Consider the following 27688-nt stretch of genomic DNA (forward strand, 5'->3'; position numbering starts at 1 on the left):
TCAAGCCATACAAACCCCAGCAGAAGAAAAGGGCTGTGTTGAACGTGGTATCCAGTGGCCAATGGGTCAGAATGTCATGTTCGTATGAGGAGGAGTCCTGGAAGAGAGGAAATGGAAGAGAGAGAGCAGCTTGGTACCAGGTTTTCGATTGGGGTCGATTCCCACTTGGTTGGTATTAACTGGCACTGACTGGGCAGACTGGCTAGTAGATTGATTGATTGATTGACTGATTGACTGGATGGGCATGTCCGACTTTCTCTTCTTGGGTTGCTTTATTGAACAAGATTATATTGGATTTGGATTGGGATTAGGATTGGAACAGGCTGGTCCTTTGCCTTGTCTTGCTGCTCGGCCTCCTTTCCCAATTACCTACCATCCCCCCCCCCCAAAAGAGCCTCAAAGAGCCCTGCCTTCCCCAATCATCATGATGAACATGCTCTTTCATCATTCATTACCCACCGGTTTGAACTTGCCAGCACCACCATCATCAAAATACTCCGTATACCCGACCTTCCTAGTATACGGAGTAACCCCCAATCCTAATCCAATTGCCGGCTGTCCTATTCTGCCATTCTGGTCCGATTTCAATTTGATCCGATCCTTTTTGTCTTCTTCCGCTGCCACGTTTATTTGATATTCTTCATCCGTCATCCTTCATCATCCACGCCACCCACCAGCTCACCACCACCCGATCCAGTCCATCTTCGATACTTTGTGGCGGCCACCAGCGACGGTGCACAAACCTTCGAATGCCGTAAGACCCCGGATCATGGGACTCGATCCGTCGCAACAATGGGTGAGTTTACACCTTTTTCCAATTGGGAATTCTCGCTATTATATCTATATGCTTGCCTTGGTCCTTTCCCCCCTTCCCATCCCCCCCCGCATAGCTGCGTCAAGTAAAGCCTTCATCCACATCACAACCGAAGCCAAGCATCTCGAGCTTTGAGCCTTGCTTGCTTGCATTGCTTGCATTGCTCCCCGGAGTTCCATCCCACCCGCCCCTACCTAGTCTTTCACCCCTCGCTTGGCCCTCTATTTTGCCTTTGGTCTCATGCCACGCGGCGCCGCATCGCCTTACGTACGACGTGACGGATACTCGCTCGCCGACGAACGCGCTTCCCTCGTCTTCTCTTTTCGTCTCGTTTCGTCCCGTCTCTATCTCTCTCCCTGGCCCGCCATGAGGTGAATAGGCAAGGTTACGGATTAGCTTGGTCTGGCCTGACCTTTTTTCTCGCCTCGTCTTCGTCTTTCTCGGCCCTCCTCCGACGGCTATCAAGGGTTGCTCATCGTCCCGTGCTACACCACCACCACCACCACCACCAACGCTATCACGTCCACCGGCAACACCACCTTACCTTGTTAGCAAACCACACGCGCGCTACCCATCCGCTACACACAAAGCCAGCTCGCACGCAACACACAGACATTGGGTCCGTAAACCCCCAGCCTCGCGCGGCTTCCCTCTCTCTGTGCGCTCTGCTCCCACCCAGGCCCAAGTCGAATCAGGTCGACGACCCTGTGAACTGTGGTGCGGCTCTCCTGGCTTCCGCTGGCCGTTGGCGTTAGGTTGCTTGTGCGGCTTTGCCCTGCGTTGCTCTTCGACCCTTGGGTTTTTAGCGTTGCGCCCTCCCTACCTAATCGCGGTCCCCAATCGTCCCTCTCCTGTCCCAAAGTGTATTCTCTTCGTCGCATCTATTCTCCTTCTGGTCTGCACTGGGCTCCCCGTGTGTGCTAGACCACACATCTGTGCACCTTCAAAACGTCCAACGCATACAAACCTCCACCCCGTCTGCGTCCCTACGCGCAGTCTGCCGTTTCACAAGAGAGGGGAAAGCCTGTCACTAACAACAAGACGTCGTCTCGTCTAGCTCCGTCCCAGGCGACGCTGCCCGATCTTTTACAGGACCCGCCATTAAAGTTCTCTCCGCGATCCGTCACCACCCTCGACGAAGAAGACGAGGACGACGCCGATTGGGACCGAACCCTGCGACCCGCCGCCCTCGAACCCCATCCTCATCCTCCGCTGCCTCGCTCCGTCACCCACTCCCGCGATTCCTCCTACGAAAAGCTCTCCTCACATCCGCTCCCTCCGATCTCCGGCTCCAACATCTCCCCTCGAACACATACCCACGCCCACGCTCACGCTCAGTCTCGGACAGCAGGAGGAGGAGGAGGCCTCGGAGGCGTTATCGAACGACTCATTGATCCCAAGAGCGCATCATACGGTCACCATCGGCAGACCTCCATAGTTCACGGCATCCAACACTCTAGAAATGGAAGTCACGCCAGCTCGTCTTCGAGTCCTCTCAGCCCGCAGATAATTGCTGCTGCCGGCGCGGGTCTCACCCCAGAACGTCCTGATATGCACGCCGTTGGCCGTCTAGACCCGGACGCGCCTCCGGGGTTGCGCCCAGGTACCGCCATGTCTGGCACCACCGTCAACTCCGGGCCCATTGTCCCCGAAAGAACATCTTCAGCTACCGACTTTTCCAATTCCTCCGTCGCGCAGAGAAAGGTGGAACGAATGCATAGCAAGACGAGGCGCGAACACGCACACCACCACTCCCATTCTTCCAAGCACCACAGGGATGAGCAAAAGACTGTCGGAGAATACGCTTTGCATGTGCTCTTCACATCTGTAAGTTGTGAAGACCGCTTCCATCTCGCGCGGCAGAAGTGGAAAAAGAAACAAAGACATATAATAATCCGTTTTCTAGTTTATCGCGCAAGCCGAGGAGAAACTCAATGACTGCATCACAGTTCCCTTTGAGCCCGAGCCGCAGGTCGAGCAGATCTGCGGCCCGGGGGTCGACCCATCCTTCGACCAGATTATTACCGCCTTGGGCCACATTGCCAGGCCGCGACCGAAACCCCTGATAGATTCCATGATGCTGTGGAGGAAGAGCAAAAGCGACGCGGCCAACGAAGCCCGAAGTCAGTTGCAGCAATCAAGGGGCGCGGCACCAGGTCCCCTCCAACGCCGGAACACCGAGCCTCTGCAGCCTCTGCCCGGGGCCATGGACAATGGTCTGACCAGCCCGCAGACTTCATTGGCCGCTAAACAAGAATTCGTGGCACACGCCGAGCGTCGTTCTACCGTTTCCATCTATATACTCTGCCGGGTGCTTTTGGAGGTCATTAGTCAAACGAGTCTTCCTTTCTTGACTCTCGAGATGGAGGAGAAGCTGGAGGGCATCATCTTTGGCCAGCTAAAGATTGCTGACACAGACCAGCTCATGGTCAGCCCGCTGAAACTTGCCAATTGGAATCTCTTTTCGCAGCTCCTTGGCGTCATGAGCGACATCAACTTCAGGGGCGTCACGGAAAGGTTCCTTGGAGACCTTGAACGATCCCTCCAGGAACTGGTCGCCAAAAGTCCCACATCACCAGCAGGCCGCGATGCTGAGGGCAAGATTGAGCTAGTCCTAGGCGGGATGAAGCATCTCAAGGTCAACATGTCACACCCGGAGGCCTGGGAACACTCGTGCGACTTCATGGTAGCCGTCGGGCGCCTGTTCCACCGCTCTCACGGCCAGCGAGTGAAAACAGCCTTTTGCCAGGTGCTTGAGACGCTTTTGCTCACTGTAGCCGCCAAAGCAACAAATCAAGACCTCGCGCATCCCAAATGGATCGAGGTTCTCGGTGCAATCGGTCCCCGCCTGGCGCAGATGTTCATCAAGCCTCGGCACTGGGGGTTCGCCTTTCCTCTGACAGCAACGCTGCTCTGCGTTTCTCCTCCCGACACATTTGTATCTCAATGGCTCCAGCTGATTCTCCCTCTCCAGCCGAAGCTCAAAGACCGTTTTACACGACCATTATGCCTTCAGGTGATTGCAAGGCTGCTGTGGACATATCTGTACCGAACCAACGATACCCTACCTAATACGAACAGAAAGCTCGACGAGGTGATGAAGTTGGTTTTGCCACCAACTAAGCGCAGTCTCATCGCCTCCGACTCGGCTGTGACGGAGCCAGTGATCCAAATCATCAGAATCATCGGATACAAACAGCCCGAATACTGCTTTAAGCATGTCATCTTCCCATTGATCAATGCGGAATTATTTGTATCCAACAAAGACTTGAAGGTCGAACAGCTTGATCCGGACCGCATGGTCATTGGAATCAGAGCGTTCCTTGCCATCATGTCTGACCTAGAAAAGGCCGATGAGGGCCGGCCGCCTTTCCCAAGCTCGTTCCCCCCACCACCTACGATTGAACGCGGGCCTGTCTCTCCCGTAATGGCCTCACCACACCACACCGCGTCCGCGGGGCCTATTTCGGCAACGCCTGGGGAGGGCGAGCAGCTCTCCCGCCCCGTCCGGACAAGTGCCCTTAGTGATATTGTCCGTGAATACTATCATAAGTTCTGCGAGATTCTCGGCAAGATCACCATCATTTGCGACAACACTTTTGGAGGCCAAGCCGTGTTGGATGAGAAGTTTAGCAGTCCTGGCCCCAAGACACCGATTGCCGACACCTTCAACTTTTCACGGCGGGATGACCATCAATCTCCTGCGGATCACAAACAGGCGTTTTACGAGCTTTTACATGTTGCCGTCCAAGCGTTGCCCCGTTGTCTTTCTGTCGATATACCCTTTAACTCTTTGATCAACCTACTTTGCACGGGGACCGCCCACGTACAGTATAATATCGCTTTCTCGTCCGCTCAGTCGCTCAAGGCCATAGCCCGGCAGGCTCACGCGCAGCAAGTCACCATGGGCTTCGCTCGCTTCATCTTCAACTTTGACGACCGGTACTCAACCATGTCTGATGGCGGCATGCTCGGGCCAGGTCATATTGAGAGCACTCTGCGTTTATACGTTGAGCTGCTTCAAATTTGGATCGAGGAGATAAGACGAAAGACTCGAGATGCTTCTCTCGACCAACTCGAGGCGAGTGACAAACGCGGCGCAAAACTTGATCTCTCCGGCATCTGGGCAGAGGTTGACCAGGCAGAAGCACATGGCTTGTTCTTCCTCTGCTCGCAGTCTCGCAGGGTACGCTACTTTGCCATTACCGTCCTCCGGCTTATCAACGATTTCGACAAGGCGCTCCAGAACCAAGACAAGGATACCCTGAGAGTCATTGACATCTTGGAGAATGATTCGATGCAAGTAATGAACTTTAAGGATGAAGGCCTCTCCGTCGCTGAGAGGAGCAGGCTCCAGAGGGGCATGCAAAACAGTAACATTCGAGGTGCCTTAGTGGAGTTGTGTACCAGTGATGTCTCGTATGACACGACTTTGTGGTTCAAGCTCTTCCCCAATCTCATCCGTATCGCGTACGAAAAGTGCCCCTTTACAGTCACCATTGGCCGGGACCTGATCTGCAACCGAATTCTGCAGATGTACAAAGCTATCGTGCTTTTGTCGGAGCCATCCAGGGGCTTGTACTACGGATCAGATCCCGGGAGCGCCCGCGTCGCCGGTAGGACACCGACAACGCAGCCGGAAATCCTCGTGGAACAATGGAAACTCTACTTGATATTCGCTTGTACGACTCTGGCCGATCCAGGAAGCGTCATGGCTGCCAACCCTCAAGCCGCACAGCATAGCCGAAAGACGTCCAAGCCTGGCTCTGCGGACAAGATTGTCTCAGCCAGAGTCCTCTTCAAGTATCTCATACCCCTCTTGTCAGTTTCATCGGCATCGGTCAGGGACGCCGTGGTCCTCGCCATGGGCTCTATCAACATCCACATCTACCGCACACTCCTCGAAGAGCTGGCAGGACAAGTTTCACGTTGCAACGACGAAGCTCGCGCCCGCATTCATCAGCGTACCAACAGCAGTCCAAGACGCAACCGAAAGATGGATCTTCTGAGGACTGAGATTACCCATGTTTACAAGCTTACCTGCCATTTCCTCAAAATCGAAGACGTCTACAACGACCAGTGGGTTCTCACCAATCTCGTCACCTACACCAAGGACCTCAAGCTCTTCCTCATGGACGGCGAAGTTCAGATGGACTGGGAGTTTCAGAAACTCAGGCGGCATTACTGCGGCCTGACTGAGGAACTCTTCGAAGGAATCAACAGAACCAAGGATCCTTCTCGATGGATGACGTTTGAGTCCCGAAAGTCCGCGTTTTCTTTGATGGAGGATTGGTGCGGCTTCTCGCCAAATCAGACGCAAATCCGAGTCCGAGAAGATACTATGCGGCAATCCCTGATCGACCAACAGTCACTCGGCGAACGAGGCACGGTCACAGCGGCCATGGAGATTGAGAAGCGCAACCTTCGTACGGCAGCTCTCAGTGCCATGGCTGCTCTCTGCGGCGGCCCGATGAGCATCACCACCGAGAGTGGCGCCACGCTTTCATTCGATATTCGAAGAATGCTAGCTTGGATCGAGGCCATTTTCAACTCGGGAAGCGACCGGATGAACGTGATCGGCCGCCGAGCCTTGCAGAACTTGATCATCCACAACCAGGAATTGCCCTATCTCCTGGAACACTGCATAGCTCGATGTTACCTGTCCGACGTTTCCAAGGTACAGGAGAGCTATTTCGCCGTTGTCACCAAGGTTTTGCTCGAGCACCTCGATTACACGTGCCCATTCTGGAAGCTGCTCGGGCTATGCCTGTTCACTCTCGGCAACGATGAAAGTGAAATCAGATCAAAGTCTGCCCGTCTGATGAGGTCTCTGGAGGAGAGGCAGCAGCCAGGACGCACTTCCAAGATCCAGGACTACGACATTAGCATTTCCGACAAGACAAAGGCAGTCTACAAGCTTGCGCAGTTTGAAATCTCCAAACGACTTGCCAAACAGCATACCGAGCTGGCGTTCCATATCTTCTCCGAGTTCACCCTATACTTTAAGGACCTCCAGCCTGCCTCGCAGCGGAACGTTGTTGCCGTCATATTACCCTGGATCCAGTCGATTGAGCTCAGGGTCGATCCCAATGGTGGTCCTATCGCCCAGTCGTACGTACTGCTGGCCAACTTACTAGAGATCACCATCAAGTCAAGCGGTGCTCTACACAACGAGGTTCAAGCTTTATGGCAAGCTCTCGCCACCGGCCCGTATCCCGGAAACGTGCGGCTGATCCTCGACTTTATAATATCTCTTTGCCTCGAGAGACGCGAGCAAAACTTTGTCGAGTACGCCAAGCAGATTGTGGTCTTCCTCTCGAGCACCACGAGCACCCCCGGCATGAAGGTTGTCGAGTTCCTTCTGATGCAGATTACTCCCAAGGCAATGGTCCCGAACGAAAAGAAGGACGCCATGCCGCCGCCGCCCGACATTGGCCTGCTCCCTTACTGTGCAGACCTGGGCGAGGCACTCCCCGTAGGCACGAAGCAAGCCGGCTTCTCCCTCGGACAGCTTTCTCTCATCTTACTTGTTGATCTAATGGTTTCGCCTGTGCACCTCACACCTGAGAACGTGCCAGTGCTACTTCAGGTGGTCACCGTGCTCTGGGACCATTACACCCCTCTCGTCCAGGAGCAAGCTAGAGAAATGCTGGTCCATCTCATCCATGAGCTTGTCATTTCTCAACTGGACGACGAGACGGAGCTTACGGCTAGAGCGTCGATCGAAGACCTCATTGATCTGATTCGCCGCCACGATCGTTCAGTCGTATGGGGCTACGAGGACAGCAACGGCAAGGCCGACGACCACGACAACAAGGTCCCTCCAAGCATGGAGTTCTTGACGGCCGAGGTGGTCAAGACTTTTGAGCTCACCTATCCCGGCATCAAAGACCAATGGGGCAGGCTGTCCCTGACGTGGGCAACCTCGTGTCCTGTCAGGCACCTCGCGTGTCGCTCATTCCAGATTTTCCGCTGCATCCTCACGTCACTCGACCAGTTCATGCTGGGTGATATGCTCGCCCGCTTATCGAACACTGTTGCAGACGAAGACACTGAGATCCAAACGTTTGCCATGGAGATTCTCACCACGCTGAAGACGCTCATTCTTAAGCTCGACGCAGACAAGCTGCTTACGTTTCCTCAGTTGTTCTGGACAACATGTGCTTGCTTAGAGTCCATCAATGAGCGCGAGTACTTGGAGGCTGTGGAGATGCTCAATGAGTTCCTGACAAAGGTTGACTTTAGGTCGCCCAATGTCCGCAGGTTGTTGCTCGAAGGCCAGCCTTCGAGATGGGACGGCGCCTGGGAGGGCCTCCAGTCTTTGCTCTACAAGGGGTTGAGATCATCCATCTGTATGGAGGCCACGCTCACTACTCTTGACAAGGTGGTTCAACTGCCCAGTGACGGCCTCATTGGCGACGACAGTCGACTTTTCTTCGCGATTCTGGCCAATTTCCCCCGTTTCTTGCACGAGATGGAAGAGGATGAGCCTAGTGAGAAGGTTTTGCAATCCGCCGAGATCCTGTGCACTGTTTGCGAGGCCCACGGATACGGCAACGTCGCTGAAGTGCTTCAGGAATACGTCAGCTTCAAGTACCAGGGCAACAACAGAGAGTTCCAAAGCCGCCTGTTCGCCTCTCTACAGGATCACTTCCTCCCCAACCTTGACTTTAAGATGGTCATTTTCCTCATGGGTCTCCTCACGAATTCCACAGCGTGGGTGAAGCTGAAGACCATGAACGTTCTGAGCATCGTCATCCCCGAGATTGACATGCGGAAGCCCGAACTAGCTGGCCATGGCTCCGATCTCATCTCTTCTCTTTTGCGTCTGTTGCAGACCGAGTTCTGCATGGAGGCACTCGAGGTCTTGGACAACATCATGACAATGTCGGGCAGCGCCATGGACAAGCAGCACCTGCGGATGAGCATGACTCGCTCTACCTCCAAGACGATCCGCAAGGAATACGAGCGAACTGTCAGTCTTTTCGGCATTCCAGAGGCTTCTGGGTGGGCCATCCCAATCCCTGCCAGGAAGACCGATCTCACTCGCGCCAATATACACGCCGCATTCTACATGTGCCAGGCCGCGGAAGGAATCCTGACGGAAGCCACGCCCACACCCGATGTTGAGTTCCACAACGACGACTTCCCGTACAGCTACTTCCAGATGCCCGACCGGACCGAGACGATGATGTCGGACGAAGGCCGCGGAGACGGACACCTCGGCGACCTCGTGACCAAGCTGGACAGCCTCGACGATTTCTTTGACGACCTCGGCTCGAGCCCACCCAGTGACGGCCGCTCGTCTAGGACCATCACCGAGTTCTCACCGGACAGCTTCGAGTCCGGAGCGCAGTTGTATGATGAGCAAATCCTGCCAATCCTGCATCAGGCTTCCAACAACAGCACGTTCCAGAATGGGTTTACTGACAGGCCACCAGCTACGGCAAGGGATCCGAGCTCCAACACGATGAATCCTGGAGCTTTTAGCGCGTCGGCGTCGGGCAGCGGCGGCCTGGGAGGAGGAGGACTAGGAGGAGGTCCAGCAGGCTCCTCCTCGCGGCCCGGTCTCCACTACCGGTCCATCACATCGCCGTCGGCACCGGCATCGTACCAGCCGCACATTAGCGAGTTCACCTCGGACGACGAGTTCCCCGAAGACGTCTTCTCCGACGCCGATGACGAGCGACCGAACACGGGCCACGGCGGCGAGGGTTCCTTTTCGCTGGAGAACATGATTAAGCCGCTCGCGCAGAGCACCCGGTCTCGAATGCGTCGTCTGACGGGTGGCAGGTCACGCGAGAACGACCGACAGCAGGAGCTTTTCCGAGCTGAGCGGGCTGTCGCGGCACAGCAGGTTCCCAAGGTGCCGACCAACTTCTTGACAAAGATGCCGCCGCAGGGGGAGATGCTCTAAGGGAGATGGGAAGGCGCATCGCGTTATCGTTCAAGTCAAATAGCTGTCTATTTATCTGCATCATGTATAAAAAGCGCTAGTCTACTTGGCCTGAAGGGGGAGATGGTGCAGGTTCACAGAGCACAGCGTATCAGATACTCCTCGTCACACGATTTGGTCGAAAGGCGCATATAAATGAACTTACGTATCGTCGTTTCACGAAGAAGGATGGGTAGAGAGACAGGCGAAGAAGAAGGAGGAGAAGAAGGGGGGGCTAACGTACCTCACCTAATAATGAAAATGAAAATAAAATAAGAAATTCACATATGACAAGTAAAAGGTTCTTTTGGAATCACAGCATTAGCATCTTCTGGTTCATTGTGACAAAAAGTTTCTTGATTGTGTGAGACCAACCCTAGAGCGTTTCCTGAGTCTGATGATACATCTCTTCCCAAGCCTAAGATGAAGCCGGCCGCTGGGTGTGAGTGCGGATGCGAGGTGCGTAGAGGGTGCTGGTGGGTAGGTGTCTAGTATCGGTGTCTGGTGGAGTAATCTGCGCGAGAGGGGGATAACACGGGTTAGTAAAAGGAACAAAAGGACGACAGCAAGGGAAAAAAGAGAATGGAGAGTGCAAAGGGGGAAGCATACCCTTTGGACTGACGACGAGACCGCGGCCCTTTTTGGCGCCGCGGTAGACCGTCTCGATGATGTCTATGAGTTCTTGTTTGTCTTCCAGCACCCAGTTGAGCTATTGGGAGAAGCGTCGAGAGTGTTAGTTGCTGCTAAGGTGGCGCGTCGCGGGGAGGAAGGGCGGGGGGTTTGCGTACCTTGTTGTTGTTACCCGTTCCGAAATCAACCATCATGTGTTTATTCCGGAAGAAGAACATGATTGTGCAGGGGTCGTAGAGTTCGTACACTGCCAGGGAGACGAATGTTAGCACCTAGGCGTTCTAGAAAGTTGTTGTCGTGTGTATTTCCGTAGGTTGGTGTTCTTTTTTCGAGGTAGTGGTGGAGTTGGTGGAAAAGGAGACAAGACGTACTCTGGTTGAAGTCGGGCACCTGGTCGATGTCGCAGACGTAGATGGAGGCGAAGTTCTTGACGCGGTCCGAGATGCGGTAGAGGACTTCGTCTTGTTTCATGCAGTCGCGGTCTGCGTCTCTTCCGAAGCGGATCTGTTGTTGTGAAGAGGAGGTTTGTTAGTCGGGCAGTTTAGCGCGTGTGAGTACGACGGTGTCTGGTTGTGAGGACTTACGACGACGAGGCGCTCTTCTTCGGAGAGGATGGCTTGGTCGACGTGCCAGCCGCTGTTGAGATGGGGGATGACGATGGAACCCATTGTGAAAATATGTGTTGTGTGTATGTGAGCGGCGTGTTGCGATTGTTTCGAGGGCGCGTTGGAGGATTGCGTGGGTACGGAAGGCTTCGGTAGTGTCGTGGGATGGTCGCGATGGAATCGTTTGGTTTTCTCGAAACTAGCCGGGGGAAGTTTGTTTGGACATGGACTTCCAGCAACTGGTCGGCGAAATGTCATTGCGGGTCCCCCCTGCTGAGGTGCCCCCAATCCGCCCCTCCAGATCCCCGCGCTAAACCTGAAAAGAAAAAGAGACAAGAGCGGTCTACACGGCAGAACTTTTTATTTCTTGGATGGTATCCACCACTGTATTCCGCGTGGAGGATTTCTTGGGAAAGATGTAGTGGACGAGTCCGCTCACTTAGGACAAACCTCTTTTGTTGTGTTTTTTTTCTTCCAATTCTCAGACAAGATACCCAAAAATGCCTAAACGTCCATCGCGTGGAGGATTCGAGGGCGCAGATGCGACGCGGAAGAGGCAAAAGGTCGTGCATGAGGCGCCGACTTTTGAAGAGGTTGCTTCTGCGCGGCATCTGCAGCAGCTTTTGACCTTTGAGCAGGACCAGAAGCGAGCGCGGCATGGTAAGCGCATTCTCAAAATTGACATACCAGTCAATCGGGCCACAAGACTGACGTTGTAATCTCTCGACTAGGTATCCAATCCCTCAAAGTCTTCCTCGACGGCTTCAATTCCGGCACTGGCGACAACGACGCCCGCTTCGCCCTCCTCAGAGAGTACCTCGAGGCCTCCCGGCCGCGCGACAGCACCGGCGACGACGCCGTCTACCTCTCCGACGTGATGGAGACCTGGTCCTATGGCGCGCAGGTCAACAACGAGGCCATGATGTCCGCTGTGCCCGCCGTGCTGGCCCTGCTCCTTCAGGTCGTTTCGCAGTCCCTCCAGCTCCTGCCCCACGCCCTCGACATTGCCCGTACACTGCTGCAGGAGCGCCAGCTGAAGCTCATTGCAAAGTGCCTCTCGGCGCCCAAGGGCAGCGGCTACGTTATATCGCCGACGCTGCGGCTGATGCGCGAGCTCGTGACGCTGGACGGCGGCACGCTTGCGAGGAGGGTCTTTCGAGCGCGGGACCACACATTTGCAAGCTTTGCGAGGAACTTGGAGATCCGGCACCTCGGTGCGGATGGCGAGAGGGGGGGTGGCGTGGTGGAGGACCCGTCCAAGCCGTCGGTGCGGACGAATGCTATCAAGCTGTTCTTGAGCTGCCTCAAGTTCTTGCCGTCGGAGGCCAAGAAGGAGCTGCTGATGCTCAAGGAGGTGTTTTCACACCTGACCTTCTTGATAAAGGACGACCCGCCATTCTTGATCGTCGAGCTGCTGGCTGCGCTGAAGAAGAGCGTGCTCTTGGACGAGAAGCTGCCTCGCGAGGTCAAGTTCAGGACGTTCAACACAAAGACTCTGGATCGGCTGGCGGGGCTGTACACGTACAGACACGATGTCGAGGGAGACGACCAGCCCTCGGTCAGGGAGTCTGTTCACGAGTTTTTGCTTTACACCTGCACGACACCGGGGGCGGGCGTGCTGTACTCTGGAACGGGGTTATACCCCAAGGAGCTCGAGGACGAGGCGGCGCAGGACGTCAAGAGCTTGGACGACTACGCCCTGGAGCGCGTAGCGTGGATGGACAAGTACAAGGACGACATCGCCGTCGCAAACTTTGTGCTCTCCGAATTTATTCAAAAGCTGCGTCCGTGGTCGAGCTTGAAGCACAGCGAGCTCATCGTCGCCATCTTCCAGTTGGCGCCCGAGTTGGTCGCCAGTTACTTTATCAACAACAAGTCATTTACATTCGAGCCGAAACTCTCCATGACGTGGATCGGGTACGCCGCGTTCCTCTTCAACACGGTCAACCTCCCGCTGCCGCCGCACTACGGTCCCACGACGGGCTACCGCCGCGTGCCCCCGCCGACGTCTATCCTCCTCGACAATATCCTGCCGCTCCCGCTCAAACAGCGCGACCTGGTAAGGTGTCTCTCGTCAAAGTCCACCCTGGTCTCCTTCTTTGCCGTTCGGATCCTCGTCCTTGCTCTCCAGAAGCTCCAGGTCGCGTTGAAGATGCACCGCGAGGCGGCCGAGTCCTCAAAGTCCACCTGGGAGACGGCGAGCCGCAAGCTCATTGACGAGTTTTGCCAAAAGATTCCCGATATGAAGGAGGTGACAAAATGCTACAAGGCAATGGCGGAGGAGAATGTCCTTCAGCGCGAGGCGGCCAGCAGGCTGCTGCTGCTGTATTACGAGGTCATTCCGCAGGTGGCGCTGCGTGCCAACTTTGACGTCTCGCCGTTCCTGGTCAACTCGCTTACGCGCCTCGACAGTCGCGCGGACGAGCCGCAGAACCAGGCGCTTGCTCTTATGGAGTTGGAGAACTTGATCGCCATCGCCGGATACTCGCCCGGCATGAGGTGGTTTGCCAAGACGGAGGGTCTCGCGGCGTCGCCGTTTGTCGCGCTGCTCAAGTTCTACGTCGAGGCCGCCCAGGGACGACCCAAGCTGAAGGAGGTGCTCGAGTCCGTCGCTGTGCAGCACCAGCTGGTGTTGCAAAAGACCGGCCTCGTCCCTCTCCTCTGCGCCGCGCGGGAGTTGAAGAAGAGCGGCAAGTCGAGGAATCTAGATCTCATCTGGGAGTTTGTCGATAACTGTGCTGGAAGATGCGCCGCCTCGCCCCTGAAGTACGTGGATCTGATGCAGGAAAGTGCCACCCAAGGCGGTGATGAGGTGTTCGCCAGCTTGCTCTTGGCCACTATGGCTGAGCAGCTGTCTTTTGTTGCCGACAAGGCCACCGATAAGAAGGACCTGGAGCTTCTGTCCAAGTTCCTTACGGTGCTCCTGAGTTGCGCGCAAACTAAGGGGGAGACCAAGGCCGTCATCAGTGCTTTTGCCAAGAAGATGACTGAGGTCTTGGGAGACCGCGCCTCGGCCGTTATCCCAAAGACTGACACAGCTTTTCTCCATGGCGAGGCTGGGGATGAGGCTACCGTGGCGGACGATGCTGGCTCCCATTTGCAGAGGCAAAACACGAGCGCCAATGACGAAGAGATGGATAAGCATTCGCTAGAGGTTATCCTCGACGTCTCTTACGAGCTTGACGACGACAACTCTGCCCTTCTGAAGTGGAACTCCAAATCAGTAGAGGACCTCGTCGACGAGGGCTACGCCGCGGCGCTCATCCGCTTGCTCTGGTCAGAGCACGGTAGTATCCGCCAAGAAGCCCTCACCAACATCCTAAAGATGGCAGCCAAGTTCAAGGAGTCCAACTACGAAGAAAAGGACCAAATCTGGCTCCTCCTTTCGGAGCTGGCAGAATCCTCCCGCGCCCTCGTGACCCGCGGCCCCGTCGCCTCGCCCCTCGTCTCCTTCGCCATCGCCTCACTCGAGGTCCTCAAGAACCCGCTGCACTGCCTCTACGCCAAGGTAAACAGCTTCCTCACGCGCGGTCCTGTGTGGCAGCACGACAAGGTGCCCCTCGCGCACGACATCCTCCACGGCGCGCCGTCCGAGGACGATCGGTACTACACCGAGGTGAGCTGGCTGCTGGCGTACCTGCTGGACGGCCTGCGGACGCCGGCGGACCTGGCTGTGTACCACCAGAAGAAGTGGTTCGAGAAGATTTTCGCGCTGGCGGGGAACCCGTATATGCGGGCGAACCTGAGGACGAGGATCTTGAGGATCTTGTGGCGGGCGACGCGTATCGAGGGCGGGAGCACGACACTGGCGACGAGGTTTGGGATTGTTAGTTGGTTGGAGGTGCAGGAGGCCCGGTGTGGCGGCGGCAGCGGCAGCGGTGGTGGTGTCGAGAAGGTTGATGCTGATACCAGGGAGACGAAGCGTTTGTACCGCGCTTTGAGGAGACGGGTTTGGGAGACTTGTGATCAGGAGAGGGTTGGGGAATGGAGTCGGAAGGGCGTTCCCTTGGGTTTGGAGGGTTGAAGACGAAAGAAAGAGGGATTCAAAGTAAAACAGGACGGCGCTGGTTTAGTACCACGTAATGTACAAATCGAGAAAGGAGAAAAAAATGGGAGTCGGGCGAGGGACAGTTAGAATATACTCCACATCAGTGTGTGCACATATCACAATACATATTTCAAACTGGCTGTTGAGCTGAATTACGGTGATGTTTGATTGTACGTCGTTGGGTGATGCTAGGACTCGGATGGCGTGAGCTCACGGGGTGGAAATCAGCAAGGGATTGAGAGTAAAGAGTGCCATGAACCGCCACAAGATGGGGGCAGAGGCTCGGGAATCCAAACTATGTAGCTTGGCTAGGAAGAGCACAAGCACCTTAGGTTATGGATGATTGCTTGTCTGGAGGACATGATCATACACCCACCCGCCTATTGAACATATGGTAAAAATGACGGGAGGGCATGCCTCAACGCTCAAGTAATCTCTATTGCAAAGCAACAAGAAAAGGGATCTCTGATTATGAAATAGTCATTAAAAAAGAGTTAAAGTGAGAATTCGGGAAAACTGAATACAAACGGCTCTTTATTCTATCTTGAAAGAATCGAAGCGGATGTCCGTCTTAAAAAGAGCCTAAAAACTTTTTTCCCCTTTTTTTGTGATATGCCAGAGTACCAGGATCCATCATTCAAAGGGCTCTCTGGAACATCAAATATGCTTTGTATATTCTCTAGTGGTCGTCAGATTCCGACTGCGACTACTAGTGCTTATGTCTCTTACTCCTCTTGGGGTGTATGTGATGTTCGATTTGGTTATTCATCATTTGGCTGCTGGACTAGGGTAGTAGGAAGACAGCACTAGTCCGCAAAGCCTTGAGGTACTTGGCTTAGGTAGACTAATATTTGGACAACGTCTCGTCAGGGGAAACTTTTGATTTAGGTTGTTATATGTATGATTCAAGTAGAGAGAAGACGGAATTGTTGTCGATACGTAGGTCTACTGTCTATTTCTATAACCTCGTCTCTCACATATACCCGCCGACATAATCTCCGAACGAATGTGTAGCATCGTTCGTAGACGGCATGCAGTCCAATCACTGTTGATGGCTTCACTGCAACTCCTCCTCGCACCTTTTACACCCACACTCGAACCCCCAATTCCTCTTCAACGTCGAAACCCTCTTCTCCCTCGACCACTTCTTCTCCTCCCCTCCCAAATACGTGATGCACATCTCCTCTCCCTTGTCGATATCCCGCCCCGCCCGAAACTCCCACACCCTCCCCTCCCTCCTCTTCTCGATATTCGGCCCGCACGAGTGGTTCCAGTAGCTCGCGGCGGGCCAGCACCCGTAGCCAAACAGCTCGGACCCTTCGTCCTCGAGGGACCGGATGCCGAACGCGTTATGGTTGTCGCGCGAGGAGATGAGGAACAGGGACTCGGGCGTAACGAGAGAGAGCAGAGGCAGGGGGAGGACGGCGAGCAGCTGCAGGTAGGTGGCGGTGAAGGCGTGCAGGTCGGCCGTGTTGATGTAGGGCGTCGAGTCCACGGCGAGGGATAGGACGTGCTCCCAGCGTTTGGGGTGGTTGTACAGCGCCACGAGGCTGCCGACGCAAAAGTTCATGACGTCTGGCTCGATGGGCTGCTGGAGGGCCTTTTGGAGGGCTTTGCGGTGTTGCTTAGAGATGGGCACGCCGTTGTTGCTGCCGTTGTCTGCCGGAGATTCCGCCGTTCGTAGCGTGCGAATCAGCTCTGCCTGCCCCTTTGTCGCCTGCCACGCCTGTGTGATCTCCTCGGCTGCGGGCTTGGGCTTGGTGATGTCCACCATCTCGTCTCTCGCCTTGCCGCCGCCGCTGTTGCTGCCCCCGTTGTTCTTCTTCTTGTTGACCAGCGTACTCACCTCGGTCCAAGCCTGGACACCTACCTCGCCAGTCTCGCGCCGCCACGTTTCCCGACAGTCACCGGAGCAAAAGGCGAAGCCGACAGTCTGGTCACGGATGGGCAGGTCTCTGCCGTAGTCGTACGCAAAACACTGTCCGCAGACCTCGCGCCTGTACTCCCGCAGGAGGACGGAGAGCGTGAGGTCGTCGGAGCGCCAGAGCAAGGTGCCGGCGGCGACGTCGCGTGTGGCGAACACGGCGCGGCCGGCTGTGGGCGTGTCACGGATCTCAAAGAGGGAGGAGACGGGGCAGCCTGAGACGAAGGGCTTGTCGTCAGAGGCGCCCTTCACTGCCATAGACGAGGGAGCGGACGAGATGGAGGACGGTCTCGAGAGGCTCGAGGCTGGGTAACTCGTCAGTAGAGTCTCAGTGTCGCTATCGACATGGTTCATCGTGGGTGGTTGCATGTTCATCGTGAGCTGAGTTCTTCGTGTGAGAGTCGTGATAGGGGTCAGTCTCGTTTTTTGTGATCTTGAGCTTTGTATAGTGTTTTTCTTGTTTTCTGTTTAGAAATCGCCTGCGTCGCTTTGAGCTTGGACAAGTGAGTGGTTGTAAGCAGTCAAGGCTCCTCGGAGGAGTTTATGAAGTGATAGCAAGTTGTGAACTGGATGTCGATGTTCAACTTTGTAAAGAGTGTATACTACTGATGGAATTATGATTTTGAGTAATAGCCATGCTGTAGTTTTAGTCTTTTGAGGTAAACTTTTGGAGCCAAGAGGGGTTGAATATGAGATCAAAGAGGAAAAAATAAAGAAAAAAAATCAGTCCCATGAGGTAGGTGGCAGAGGGGTGAAGCTTTTAAATGTCGTGGGTGGGCCCGACCCTTAGACCCCTAGATTGACAAGTTCGGACTAGTGTGAGGCGATTTAATCTAAAGATAAGCGAATGACAGCGAGAACGTGTTGCATGCGGACGGGGGAAAACAAGTCTCCTGCCCTTTCGAGGGTTTTGCTTGGATGAAGTTGCAAAAGGGCGAACTGCAGTGAGAGACCCAAGAGGCGGTGAAGTGGTTGTAAGTGAACACCAAGAAATAGCTACAAGCTCGCGAGATTACCTATGTGTGTCTCACAGGAACCACTAATGCCACAACAGATGAAGTGAAGATGGAATTCCCACAAGTAGCTTGAAACCAGATGGAATAGGAGAATTAAGATTGGGGCTAGGCTCGAAAAAAAGGAGGGAATGAGTTCCGGTCAGTCGTGAAACCGTGTGTCTTCTCCCGCTTTTGCTGGCCCAGGGACTCGACCTTTTGTGAGAAGAATTGTGTAGACGCTGATAGGCTGAGCCACACTTGGCTCTCAAGTGTTCAACTTTGTAACTTGCCATGGCATCCACCGGCATATTCCCAAAACTGCCTGGATTGATGTGCTCGGTGAGTTGGCCGCGCAAGTCGTGATATGGAAGGCTCAATGAACAGGAAATGTCCAAAGTTCCAAGACGGAGGATGTAACGCTGAATGTTAAGGTAAGCAGCATTCAGATCTCGGTTAAGCTCTAGGAAGGAGATGGTGGGGCGGAAGTATGCGATTGTTTCCCCCATCTCCCAGAGAGAAGAAGGTACGTACCTGCAACTTGGACGGTCTCCTGGTCCGGGCTTTTTTAAGGTCGAGAATCCCACAGCATGGGCCTTTGGAGGCAGGCCATTTGAACAAGCAGCCGAGAAACATGGACATGCCTTTGTACATGTGAGTCGGTCGAGTAGAACTTCGAGTCTCTATTGCTGTAGACACCATAAAGAGATGTCGAATTTATGTCCAATACCTTGGCCAATGGTGTTACACTCTAAGCGAGTTATTACGCAGTAATAGTATGGCTCGGTGGAGGGAGTTACCTAAGGTGAACAAATAGGTTGACCTAAGGTGAGCCCAGGTACAGGGGTGAGGGGTTGGTTGCATTTGCCTCTTTGCCTCGAGATGGCAGGGGCCAGGAGAACCTGGAAGGGAAGCAGGCACGCCGCACGCCTACGCCGCACGCAGGAAGGAGGGGAAAGTAAGAGAGGTGAAGCGCCAAGGGTAGGCGCGAATACGTACCTGATTTCTGACTCCAATGCTCCTTCCATGAGATGGAACTTGGAGGTCTTTGACAAGTTGACGTGCCTGCCTCCCTCTTCAGAGTAGATACATCAATAGGTACCTACCTACCTTATCACACACCCGACAGGCGACAGGTACATTTCTCAGAAGCCTCGGGCGGGAGGTGAGTGGAAACGTAGAAATGGTGGAGGGTGACGGGTGGGACACACTGGACGGTGACCCGGCACAGCTGCCCCGACGCTGCGCTGGTCACCTTACCTTACCTACCTTACGTAGTACCTTACCTACAGACTGAGAAGAGGTATACAGCGAGCAGCGTGGTGAGGTGGGGAGTGGAGTGCTTGGCTGCTAGTGGAAGCAGGTAGACCTGGGCACCTGAGCACCTGAGCGAGCACCTCCTCCACCAGGTTTCGTCCCAAGTGTCAAAACCTCCTTTGACCACCTGCACCGTCTCTATTCGTACCACCTGCCTACCCAGCTACCTTACCTTACCTTTACACGCCCTGACAGTTCGCTGCCGAAATTCGCCCATCACAATAATCTCTCACTCCGCATCAGATATTGCATCACTCTGAACCATCAAAACACCAAACCATCATCTCTTCGCCTTGCCTGTCCCTGATTGCCAGCCTCGTCGCATCAAGCTACCCAACCACTGCCAGCGCCCTCGGCGCAGTACGCAGTAGTGCAGCCCGATCGGAGCCAGTCCTACGGATACTCCGTATTCCGTACAGACACTCCCGTCCTGTCTGTCCCATCTCCCACCATCTTCCATTCTGACTGGACCATCAACTGCGACCGGCACCGACCGCCGACCGACCGAATCGACTTGACCTTCCTCGACATCACCATAACCACCACAACCCACCCCCCTCTTCACCCCTGTGACGTACAAAGAATCATCGCAACAACGGCATCGACGAACACAACCTCAACCTTAGGCGCCAAACACCGCACCACCTACTAGTACTACAGCACCGCATCCATCTCCTCTCCAACTGGCGAAGCAACCTACCTGCCTCCGACGACAGCTCCTCCCTTCCTTCTGTCGACCGAATCATCGACATCTTTTCATGCAAACATCACCATCGCCACACCACCAATAGCCTTCCTACCTGTCCTCGGATGCGCTTTGCATCTTCCTGCTGCTATGGCACTCCAGTATTCAGCAGAGGTCCTCATTCACCTGCGAGAATCACCACTATGCATCAAACCATCTGCTTTACCGCCCGCTGAAGAATGGATGGGGTATGCCGTCACCATATCCCTCAGACAAAACTCCCTCTTTTCTAACTCTTTCTTCCAGACCACCTCCCGATAACAATCGAACCCAGACCAACGTCACCAAACCCACTCCTGACAGAAGAAGCCACGATAATCCCTTGCTTGATCAGACGAATCGTCGCCCTGGCGTTGACCGCCACGTCTCGCGAAACAGCGCCAGTATGTCTCCACCTCGGTGTCTCCTCATTTCCCTCGCCCCTTGAGCAATCCCAACTGACCCAAACTTCAATTGCAGACCCCGAAGACATTATTCTCGGACCTCCTCGAACCGCCTTCGCCTCTGCGACCCTGCGCAATGGCAAACCTTTTGACAATGACAAGGGCCTCAAGGACGCTGACTCGCCCAGTCGCTTTAATTTCCGCAATCGCAATGGTGACACCCCAGAAGGCGACCGCTTCCGCGATTCGAGAAACACAAACTTTGGTCGTCGTCGCGGCGAAGGTGACCCACAGGATCAGGAGGGATGGAGTACAGTGAAGCCGCGCAAGAGCTTCGGGCACGAGGGCGCCGAGCGCTTCCAAGGTCGCATGGGCGCTGGTGGTGGTGATAGGCTTCCCAATGAGCGCCGCCCCCGTGATCGCGACGACCGTGAGGGTCCTAGAGACCGTACCCACCGCACCTTCGACCATCACGACAAGGAGCATGACCACGAGGAAGCTGAGCCGCGGCCCCGCAATGGCCTTAGCAGGGGCAAGTCGGAGCCCTGGTTCAAGAATGACAACAGCACCGCCAGTAACAATACCAACAGTGCCAACACTCCTGAGAAGCCTCCGTTGACGGCTCGCGAGCGCATTGACCGGGCCAAGAGCTGGAGAGACCGGAACCGGGAGGTTGAGCCCGTCGAAGAAAAGAGCACTGGCAGGAACTATGAGCGTCGCTGGGAGCGCGGCGAACATAGACAGGAGCGAGAGCCCGAATGGTTCGATGAACCTGCCGGAGAAAAGGCAGGAGGCCACACCGAAGAGGATTTCAAGAAATTCATGGAAAGTATGAAGGCGAGTCGCAACGGTCCTGCCGACGACAAGGCGCCAGCTGCCGCAGTCGAGGCTGCAATCAAAGCCGAGCAGCCAGCTGTTGCTTCCGCACCCGCTGTGGAGATTGGCCCCGACCAATTCTTCCTCAAGTTCGCTTCTACTGCTGGCTTGGACGTCAGCTCACCGAGCGAGCCCAAGAGAGAGACTCCTTCCAAGTCTAAGACAGGCGGTAGCAAGTCCTCTCGGTTCACCTCATTCTTCAATGCCCCTCAAGATGACCCCACCCAACGAATGAAGACGGAGCCTTCAACACCCATGGCAGGCCTTCCTTTCGGTGGCCCTGATCTATCTGGGCCGGCTCCCGACAATGAGAAGCAAGCTTTCCAAGCATTGCTCATGAAGCTGCAGCGTTCAAATCTTCAATCAGCCACGCCGCCTGCTTCGCAACCATTCCAGGAACCTCCCCCGCCTGCTCGCGAGCATGCTCCTTCCAGCTCCGTCGCGTCGCCCGAGCCATTCCAACAGTATGGCGGCGAGCGCAGAGAGGACCCCCGCCCTCGCATGCCGCAGGGATCCATGTCCATGTCAGATATTCTTGCCCCGCGTCCAACCATGCCTCACCAGCAGCAGCCGCCTGCTGCTCGTCAAGACCAACTGCTCCAAGAGCTAGTTGGACAACGCCACCAGGCTTCAAGCCAGGGGTCCGGCCGAATGGAACCAAACCAAGGCCGCAACATGAGCAACACAGAGTTCTTGATGAACTTGATGAGGAACCAGCCCGAGCCCCCACGAACGGAACAGCAACTCCTCATGCGCATGCCGCAACCCCAGCGCGCCGCTCAGATCCCGCATGCTCCAGACCGCGAGCCCGACTTCCAGCAGGGACTTCCGCAGGGCGGCCGTGGTTCTCAGCGGCAATTGCGTGGCCAAGGCCCGCCTGGCTTCATGGATGAGGGTTTCCACCACCCTGAGCCAGAAGCGCGCATGCAACCCACGCAGATTCTGCAACGTCCTCCCCCGCCTCCCGGTTTGGACCAAATGAACCCCAACTGGATTCAGCAGGGCGGCGGCGGTCCTCCCATGCCCCCTCAGCAGAGATCCATCATTCCGCCTCCTGGTCTCGCTGGCGGTCCTGGCCGCAATCACCCAATGGCCGCTATGTTCCCCCCGAACTTCCCTCCCGGAGCCTTCCCTCCCCCTGAGGCCATGGCAGGTCCCCCGCCACGCAACATGCCTCCTCCCCCGGGTTTCTTCGGTGGACCGCCTCCCGGATTTATCCCTCCTCCCGGAATGCCTGGCTTCCCTGGTCCGGGCGGACCCGATGGTCATGGCTTCCCCTTTGACGGACGCATGCCTCCCGGCGCCGCTCAGGCGTTCCGGAGACAGTAAACTACCCACATCATGGAACTACCATCGGCCTCTTCAGTAGAGGCTATACTTTCGTAGCATTTCTACTGCTACATTTACCTTGTTCGAGTCTCATCACCAAATGTTCAGATGTGTGTCTTTGAAGAGGGCATGTTATGAAACACCATAAACGTAAATGTCGGTATAACGACATATTGCTTGTCGGATTTGCTGAACTAGCACCCAACCACCCATCCTCGAATACTAGTTTTCTCCTCAAATGTGGGAGGAGCCCAGTCTATCAGCTTCGCATAGGCGAGGCACCGCCTCAACTACCTCGACGAGGATACACGTTTATGCGATACGTTTCCTATGCTTATGAGCGGAGGGAACCCACAACTAAGCAGACATCTTTGTTTTGGCTCAGGCCCACAACGGAAGGGGTCTAGGTCCTCTCAGAAGACAAGGGTTCTAGGCGATGGTACAATCAAGAGCAGAAAACAAGGGTGGCGAGTTTCTGAGGAAGGGGGGAGTGGGATAGGATATCCCTCATGTTACCTTTAGTCTACCGCGGTGGACACGAATGAAATGAAATGGATGTTGGTCTTCCTGGCTTCCAAAAAGCTGTGCCTTGCTACCATGGTGAAATATGGTGATGTGATTTGTGCATTCCCTGATGATTGCTTGAACGGTCAATCATGTCAATTGTCTTAATGAGAAAGAGCCAGCCTTTCACTCCATCAACGATATTATCATAATCCACGAGACGGTCTCTGTCAATTGGAATACGCGAAAAAGATCTGTCGATGATGCTTGTCGAGTTTTGTGTGATTTGGTTCCACGATAGATCCAGAGTACATATATACATAGACCATCCGGCTCAGTCAGCCAACTGCCCTCACCCCTTTCCCGCCTGCATTCTCCTTCTCTCCCTCCTCCCCATCGTATGCAAAACCCACGGAGAGGTAAGAAGAGGGAAATCAAGAAGAGGCCGTTTATGGGAATTGTTGCACCCGCCCCTGATTCAACACCAAAGAACGCCACGCTGGCAACAGAATGTGCAAGAAAAGGGGGGGGGGGGGGGGTTGTTTAAGGGAAGCTGACAGTGAGATGGGTAAAAGTCCATTCGAGAGCCAAAATTTCCGCCTCTCCCTTCCATTTACGCCTTTCAACTCAATGCTTATCCTTGTCCTTGTGGCTCTTCTTCATACCCAAAAAGTTGCGCTTCTTCTTATCCTTCTCCAGCTTTTGCGGTTTGCCGCCGTCAGACGGGGCAGGTGACGCTCCGCCGCCATTCGCCACGGGCGGAAGAGGCGCGTTGAGGTTCATATTGCTCATCTGAGCCGTTGGCGGCGCGGCGGGACGCCCAGGTAAACCGCCTGGCGCAGGTGCTCTGCGTGGTCCACCCGCCGGTGAAGGTGCGCCCGGCGGTGCCATACCGGGGGCAGGGCGTTGCGCCATAGGGTTGGGCGGAGGGGCAGGCTTCTCATAAACCCACGCAGGAGCACGCGGTGTCGGCCGCTCCATTGGTATGTCGAGCGTGCGCTTGTCCTTGCCCAAATCGCCTACTTGGCGGACGTAAAGTTGAGGTGTGAGCATGTGGCTCGTCACCAGGAAGATGTCCTTGCCTTGGCGGGCGGAAACGTCGTAGCAAGCACGGCTCTCGCTGTATGTTGCGCCACCAGCCATGAAAACAATAAAGCGCTGTCGATTTTCAGGTGGTCGTCGGCCAGATGATGCCCAATTCGGCCTACCGGCACGCAATGAGCCTTGTTGTGAGGCCAATAGGTCCTCGTTGGGATCAGCTGGTGGCTTCACGTAAGGAAATGTGGTTTGATCGAGAGTGCCTCGGCAGAGTTCATCAAGCATCGTCTGCATAGCCGTCTCGAAACGTGATAGCGAGTATTCCTCGCTGATCTCTGCTGCTTTGGTGTTCTTTTGGAACAGGGGCGGTTGAGGAGGTCGAACGTCTTTTAGGCCACCACGCACCGGGTGTCCGCCCAGCATCTCGAGGTTGACTACTATTTCCCCGTCTCCTTGCGGCAGGCCCGAATGCGCGAGCAACCGGTTGATATCCTCCATCACAACACCGTCTCTATACAGCACATAGAGAATGATCAGGCGCAATCTGTCTGATGGGGTGATGGCGTCGTCGTCCAGAAGCCGCACGACTTGGTCCAATATGTTTTTAGGCTTCCTGAAGTCCTCGTCCAATCCTGTGGCAAGAGTCTGCTCTACCGAAGCAATGTCTGGCAGCTTGTGATCTTGGAATTTGTTCATGGCTTCTTGCGCCAGACTCAGATGAAGCGAGTACGCCTCCTTCATCTCTTGGAACTGCGGCAAACCAGCCAGCATGTCTCTGATGGCGTTCAAGCTCGTCGTCTCCTGCTCCTCGTTGGTGAAATTAGGGTTAGACTCCAAGAACTTCCGGAAGTCTCCCATTAGTTTATCAATAGTATCTTTCATGTGTCGGTGTCGGTTGTCGACCCAGACCGGATCCTTGTCAGATAGCTCCACGTCTTTCTCTTCCTCTTGTGCGGTGCCCTCGTTTGTGACCATGCGATACGTCACCTTGTCCCCATCTTGTATCGGGAGAAGGTCGTGGGCCATTGCCTGATATGTGAACTCGTGAACCAGAGGCGCCAAGATATCCATTGATCTGTCCGTGATGACGAGCGTTCCCACGGGCCGCGACGACTGTGGTGGAAAGTTTGGGTTCCACTGCGCATATTCGTCCAACTCCTCCTGCACGAAACGAGCTAGATGAGAGGCAAGCACGGCGGCTTCATGGAGAGGGCTCTTCGGTCTGTAGTATCGGACTTTTGGGTACTCGCCAAGTGTAACGCACACGCCGGTGATCTGATCTGCTCGTCAGCAAGGCAAGTTGTGTAGCCTGCCATCTGTCTGTTACGAACCTTCTGCGCTAGAATCTTCATGTGTCGCGCCACCAAATTGTTGCACGCGGGGTGGTAAAGAATTGGAAAGCTCCAAGGGTCTTTGAAGGTGATCAAATGCGACTCCCGAGGGAAGAAATCGATCGACAAGGTTTCGAACCCCGCGATGCGCTGCTTGGCCGGCGGACAGCCATCAATCATGCGACGGATCCTCGGATCCAAGACACCGGTCCACACCAGGTACGCTTCCTTGTATCTGCGGCGCTCAAAGTCGTTGATGAGGATTTCGACGATATTCTCTTTCGGGGACAGAAAGTAGATGGCGTCCATTTCAGGATTCATATCTCGCTTCTGCTCGATTCGCTCGATGTCTAGAGGGAGGTTAGGACTTGTACCGTTGCAAGGAGGAAACGTGGTCGCGCGACATACTGGCGATATTGTTGTTGAGAATGTCATCTTCCTTGACAACGTTGTCTATAATCTTGTGGGAGTCGTCGTCAACAACTAAGACCTTCCACTATGGGTTTCGTCATGGTTAGCTTGTTGACTCGCAGGCAGCCCGCCAGGTATCGGGTGGATCTCACGTCGCCTCGTGTAATGTTCTTGATTGTGTCGATGATGACTGTCCAAATTGTCAGTATCGAGAGCGGAAGAGGCTTGCAGGGCATCATGGGCTCTCGGGCTTTGAGCCAGCTCACCGTCATGCTGCTCCTGGAGCGTGGAGACACCCATCGTGGCAAGTTGCCGCGTGGGCAGCGGACAACTGGCAATGCGTCGTGTAAGGGAAGCGGAATTTGTCGCTCTGAGGTAGAAGGTTGTCGGACGGCGACTGTGATCGAGCGACGACGATGGGCGGGTGCGCCTGTGTAAATTGAGGTGCTACACAGATAGCGTGGCAGCGGAGTAAAGAAAGGCGGACAAGGCTGGAGGAATGCGCGTTGTCGAGCTTTATGAATCGTGGGGCCCAGGTCCTGGAGAATGAGACGTCGGGTGGAATTCGAGAGCCACCAGGTATGTATGTTTAGCTGGGAGATTGGTGGTTGTTGTCTTGGGCTTCGTTGTCGTCGTTGTTTGGGTCTGGCGGGGTTTCAAGATGAACGAAGGACCGGTCGCAGTTGTGGGACTTTCAATGCTCCGAAGACCCAAACCGGAGCTTGGGGAAGGGGGAAAGGAAGCAAGGCAAGGTCTGGCAGGGTACGTTGCTATGCGGTCAGACAGCTTTGTCGTGGTACGGTGGTGGTGGTGGTAGTGGCAGGTGAGGTGGGTGGGTGAGGTGAGTTGGAGGAGTTACGATCGGAAGAGGCAAGATTGGTCGAGCTCGCACAGCACTAGGAGCTGTGTTACTATGTAGTAGGAGGGATGTCTGCAGTGGGAAACGTGAGTTATCTGGTCTATCGTCGAGGTTGACCGGAAGAAGGTAAACGCAATGACCTGATGCGACTGGAAGTCAAAAGGCCAGCAGGTTCAAGGCTTGGAAAGACAGAGGTAGAAGAACGGGAGAGGCAGGTAGGTAGTTCCACGTCCCAGTCCCCGTTCCCAGTTCCATTTCTGGTTCCATTTCCCGTTCCACTGCGCACCGCACCGCTACTTTCCTCAGTACTCCCGCCCGCGCTTCAAGTTGAGGCCCAGGAGGGGGGGCGGGGCCCGGGCAAGCAGGGCCGTAAGGTACTCTGTAGTCCTGGGCTCCCCATTGGAACTGGCCTGACCCCTCGCCCAAAATGCTATGCAACACAAATCCTGGTACGGATACTGCCCAGCACCTTAGGACAGGTACTTGGAGGTACTTAGCCTAGTGCCATACCTACCTACCTTACATACACAGCCAGGTAGGTAGTGCAGCGGCATTCCCCCACTTTCGGCCCCCAAAGGAGCGATGAATGAGGTCACCGCCTTCCAGGTTCGCACCTGCACCTCACAACGGCGGCGCTTTTTGAAGATGCGGCGGCGGCACGGCGGGAGATATTCTCGTAGCCTCCCCGTCGCAAGGATGATGGTTGTTTGCTCAAGACAATCCCTTGTGTGTTTCAATGCCAATCTGTTACCCGTCTCTTCGTCACCTTTACCTATTCCACTCCATGGCCAAGCCATTGTTCTTCGTGATGGTCGTTTTTGGATATTACGAGTGTGAACTGCGGTAATTTGGCAGTATTTGGAAGTCTTGTAATAGTTGTACAAGGCGAATTCACTTGATCAAGGTTCAAGACCGTATATCTGTAAATTAAAACGGATTTTGATAGG

At 55.0% G+C, this 27688-nt stretch overlaps 8 protein-coding genes across 8 annotated transcripts; 5 read left to right on the forward strand and 3 right to left on the reverse strand.

Moving 5' to 3' along the window:
- Positions 1 to 1054: 1054 nt before the first annotated feature.
- Positions 1055 to 9731, forward strand: CLUP02_15420 (cell morphogenesis protein PAG1; the record flags this gene model as incomplete). The annotated part of the gene is made up of 4 exons (XM_049294344.1): positions 1055 to 1185; positions 1494 to 1531; positions 1872 to 2641; positions 2721 to 9731. 4 exons carry the CDS (start codon positions 1055 to 1057, stop codon positions 9729 to 9731), a joined length of 7950 nt encoding a protein of 2649 aa, XP_049151490.1.
- Positions 9732 to 10167: 436 nt separating this feature from the next.
- CLUP02_15421 (thioredoxin-like protein 4A) lies at positions 10168 to 11047 on the reverse strand (the record flags this gene model as incomplete). Its single annotated transcript, XM_049294345.1, has 5 exons — positions 10168 to 10263; positions 10372 to 10458; positions 10538 to 10626; positions 10751 to 10883; positions 10964 to 11047. 5 exons carry the CDS (start codon positions 11045 to 11047, stop codon positions 10168 to 10170), a joined length of 489 nt encoding a protein of 162 aa, XP_049151491.1.
- A 437-nt stretch (positions 11048 to 11484) lies between these two features.
- CLUP02_15422 (ribosome biogenesis protein Urb1) lies at positions 11485 to 15008 on the forward strand (the record flags this gene model as incomplete). The annotated part of the gene is made up of 2 exons (XM_049294346.1): positions 11485 to 11644; positions 11716 to 15008. The coding sequence occupies 2 exons, from the start codon at positions 11485 to 11487 to the stop codon at positions 15006 to 15008; spliced, it is 3453 nt and encodes a 1150-aa protein (XP_049151492.1).
- A 1081-nt stretch (positions 15009 to 16089) lies between these two features.
- On the reverse strand, positions 16090 to 17331 carry CLUP02_15423 (uncharacterized protein; the record flags this gene model as incomplete). Its single annotated transcript, XM_049294347.1, has 1 exon — positions 16090 to 17331. One exon carries the CDS (start codon positions 17329 to 17331, stop codon positions 16090 to 16092), a length of 1242 nt encoding a protein of 413 aa, XP_049151493.1.
- Positions 17332 to 19131: 1800 nt separating this feature from the next.
- On the forward strand, positions 19132 to 22598 carry CLUP02_15424 (uncharacterized protein; the record flags this gene model as incomplete). The annotated part of the gene is made up of 5 exons (XM_049294348.1): positions 19132 to 19222; positions 19613 to 19839; positions 19918 to 20198; positions 20257 to 20393; positions 20470 to 22598. 5 exons carry the CDS (start codon positions 19132 to 19134, stop codon positions 22596 to 22598), a joined length of 2865 nt encoding a protein of 954 aa, XP_049151494.1.
- A 134-nt stretch (positions 22599 to 22732) lies between these two features.
- CLUP02_15425 (uncharacterized protein) lies at positions 22733 to 23005 on the forward strand (the record flags this gene model as incomplete). Its single annotated transcript, XM_049294349.1, has 1 exon — positions 22733 to 23005. The coding sequence occupies one exon, from the start codon at positions 22733 to 22735 to the stop codon at positions 23003 to 23005; it is 273 nt and encodes a 90-aa protein (XP_049151495.1).
- A 357-nt stretch (positions 23006 to 23362) lies between these two features.
- Positions 23363 to 23659, forward strand: CLUP02_15426 (uncharacterized protein; the record flags this gene model as incomplete). The annotated part of the gene is made up of 1 exon (XM_049294350.1): positions 23363 to 23659. One exon carries the CDS (start codon positions 23363 to 23365, stop codon positions 23657 to 23659), a length of 297 nt encoding a protein of 98 aa, XP_049151496.1.
- A 70-nt stretch (positions 23660 to 23729) lies between these two features.
- On the reverse strand, positions 23730 to 26311 carry CLUP02_15427 (Sec1 family protein; the record flags this gene model as incomplete). Its single annotated transcript, XM_049294351.1, has 5 exons — positions 23730 to 25415; positions 25472 to 25821; positions 25880 to 25967; positions 26035 to 26072; positions 26149 to 26311. Coding segments are annotated over 5 exons (2325 nt in total), but the record flags the coding sequence as incomplete, so codon positions are not given.
- Positions 26312 to 27688: the final 1377 nt, after the last annotated feature.

This window comes from Colletotrichum lupini, chromosome 8 (genome assembly GCF_023278565.1).
Source record: "Colletotrichum lupini chromosome 8, complete sequence".
In the NCBI taxonomy this organism is placed as follows: domain Eukaryota; kingdom Fungi; phylum Ascomycota; class Sordariomycetes; order Glomerellales; family Glomerellaceae; genus Colletotrichum; species Colletotrichum lupini.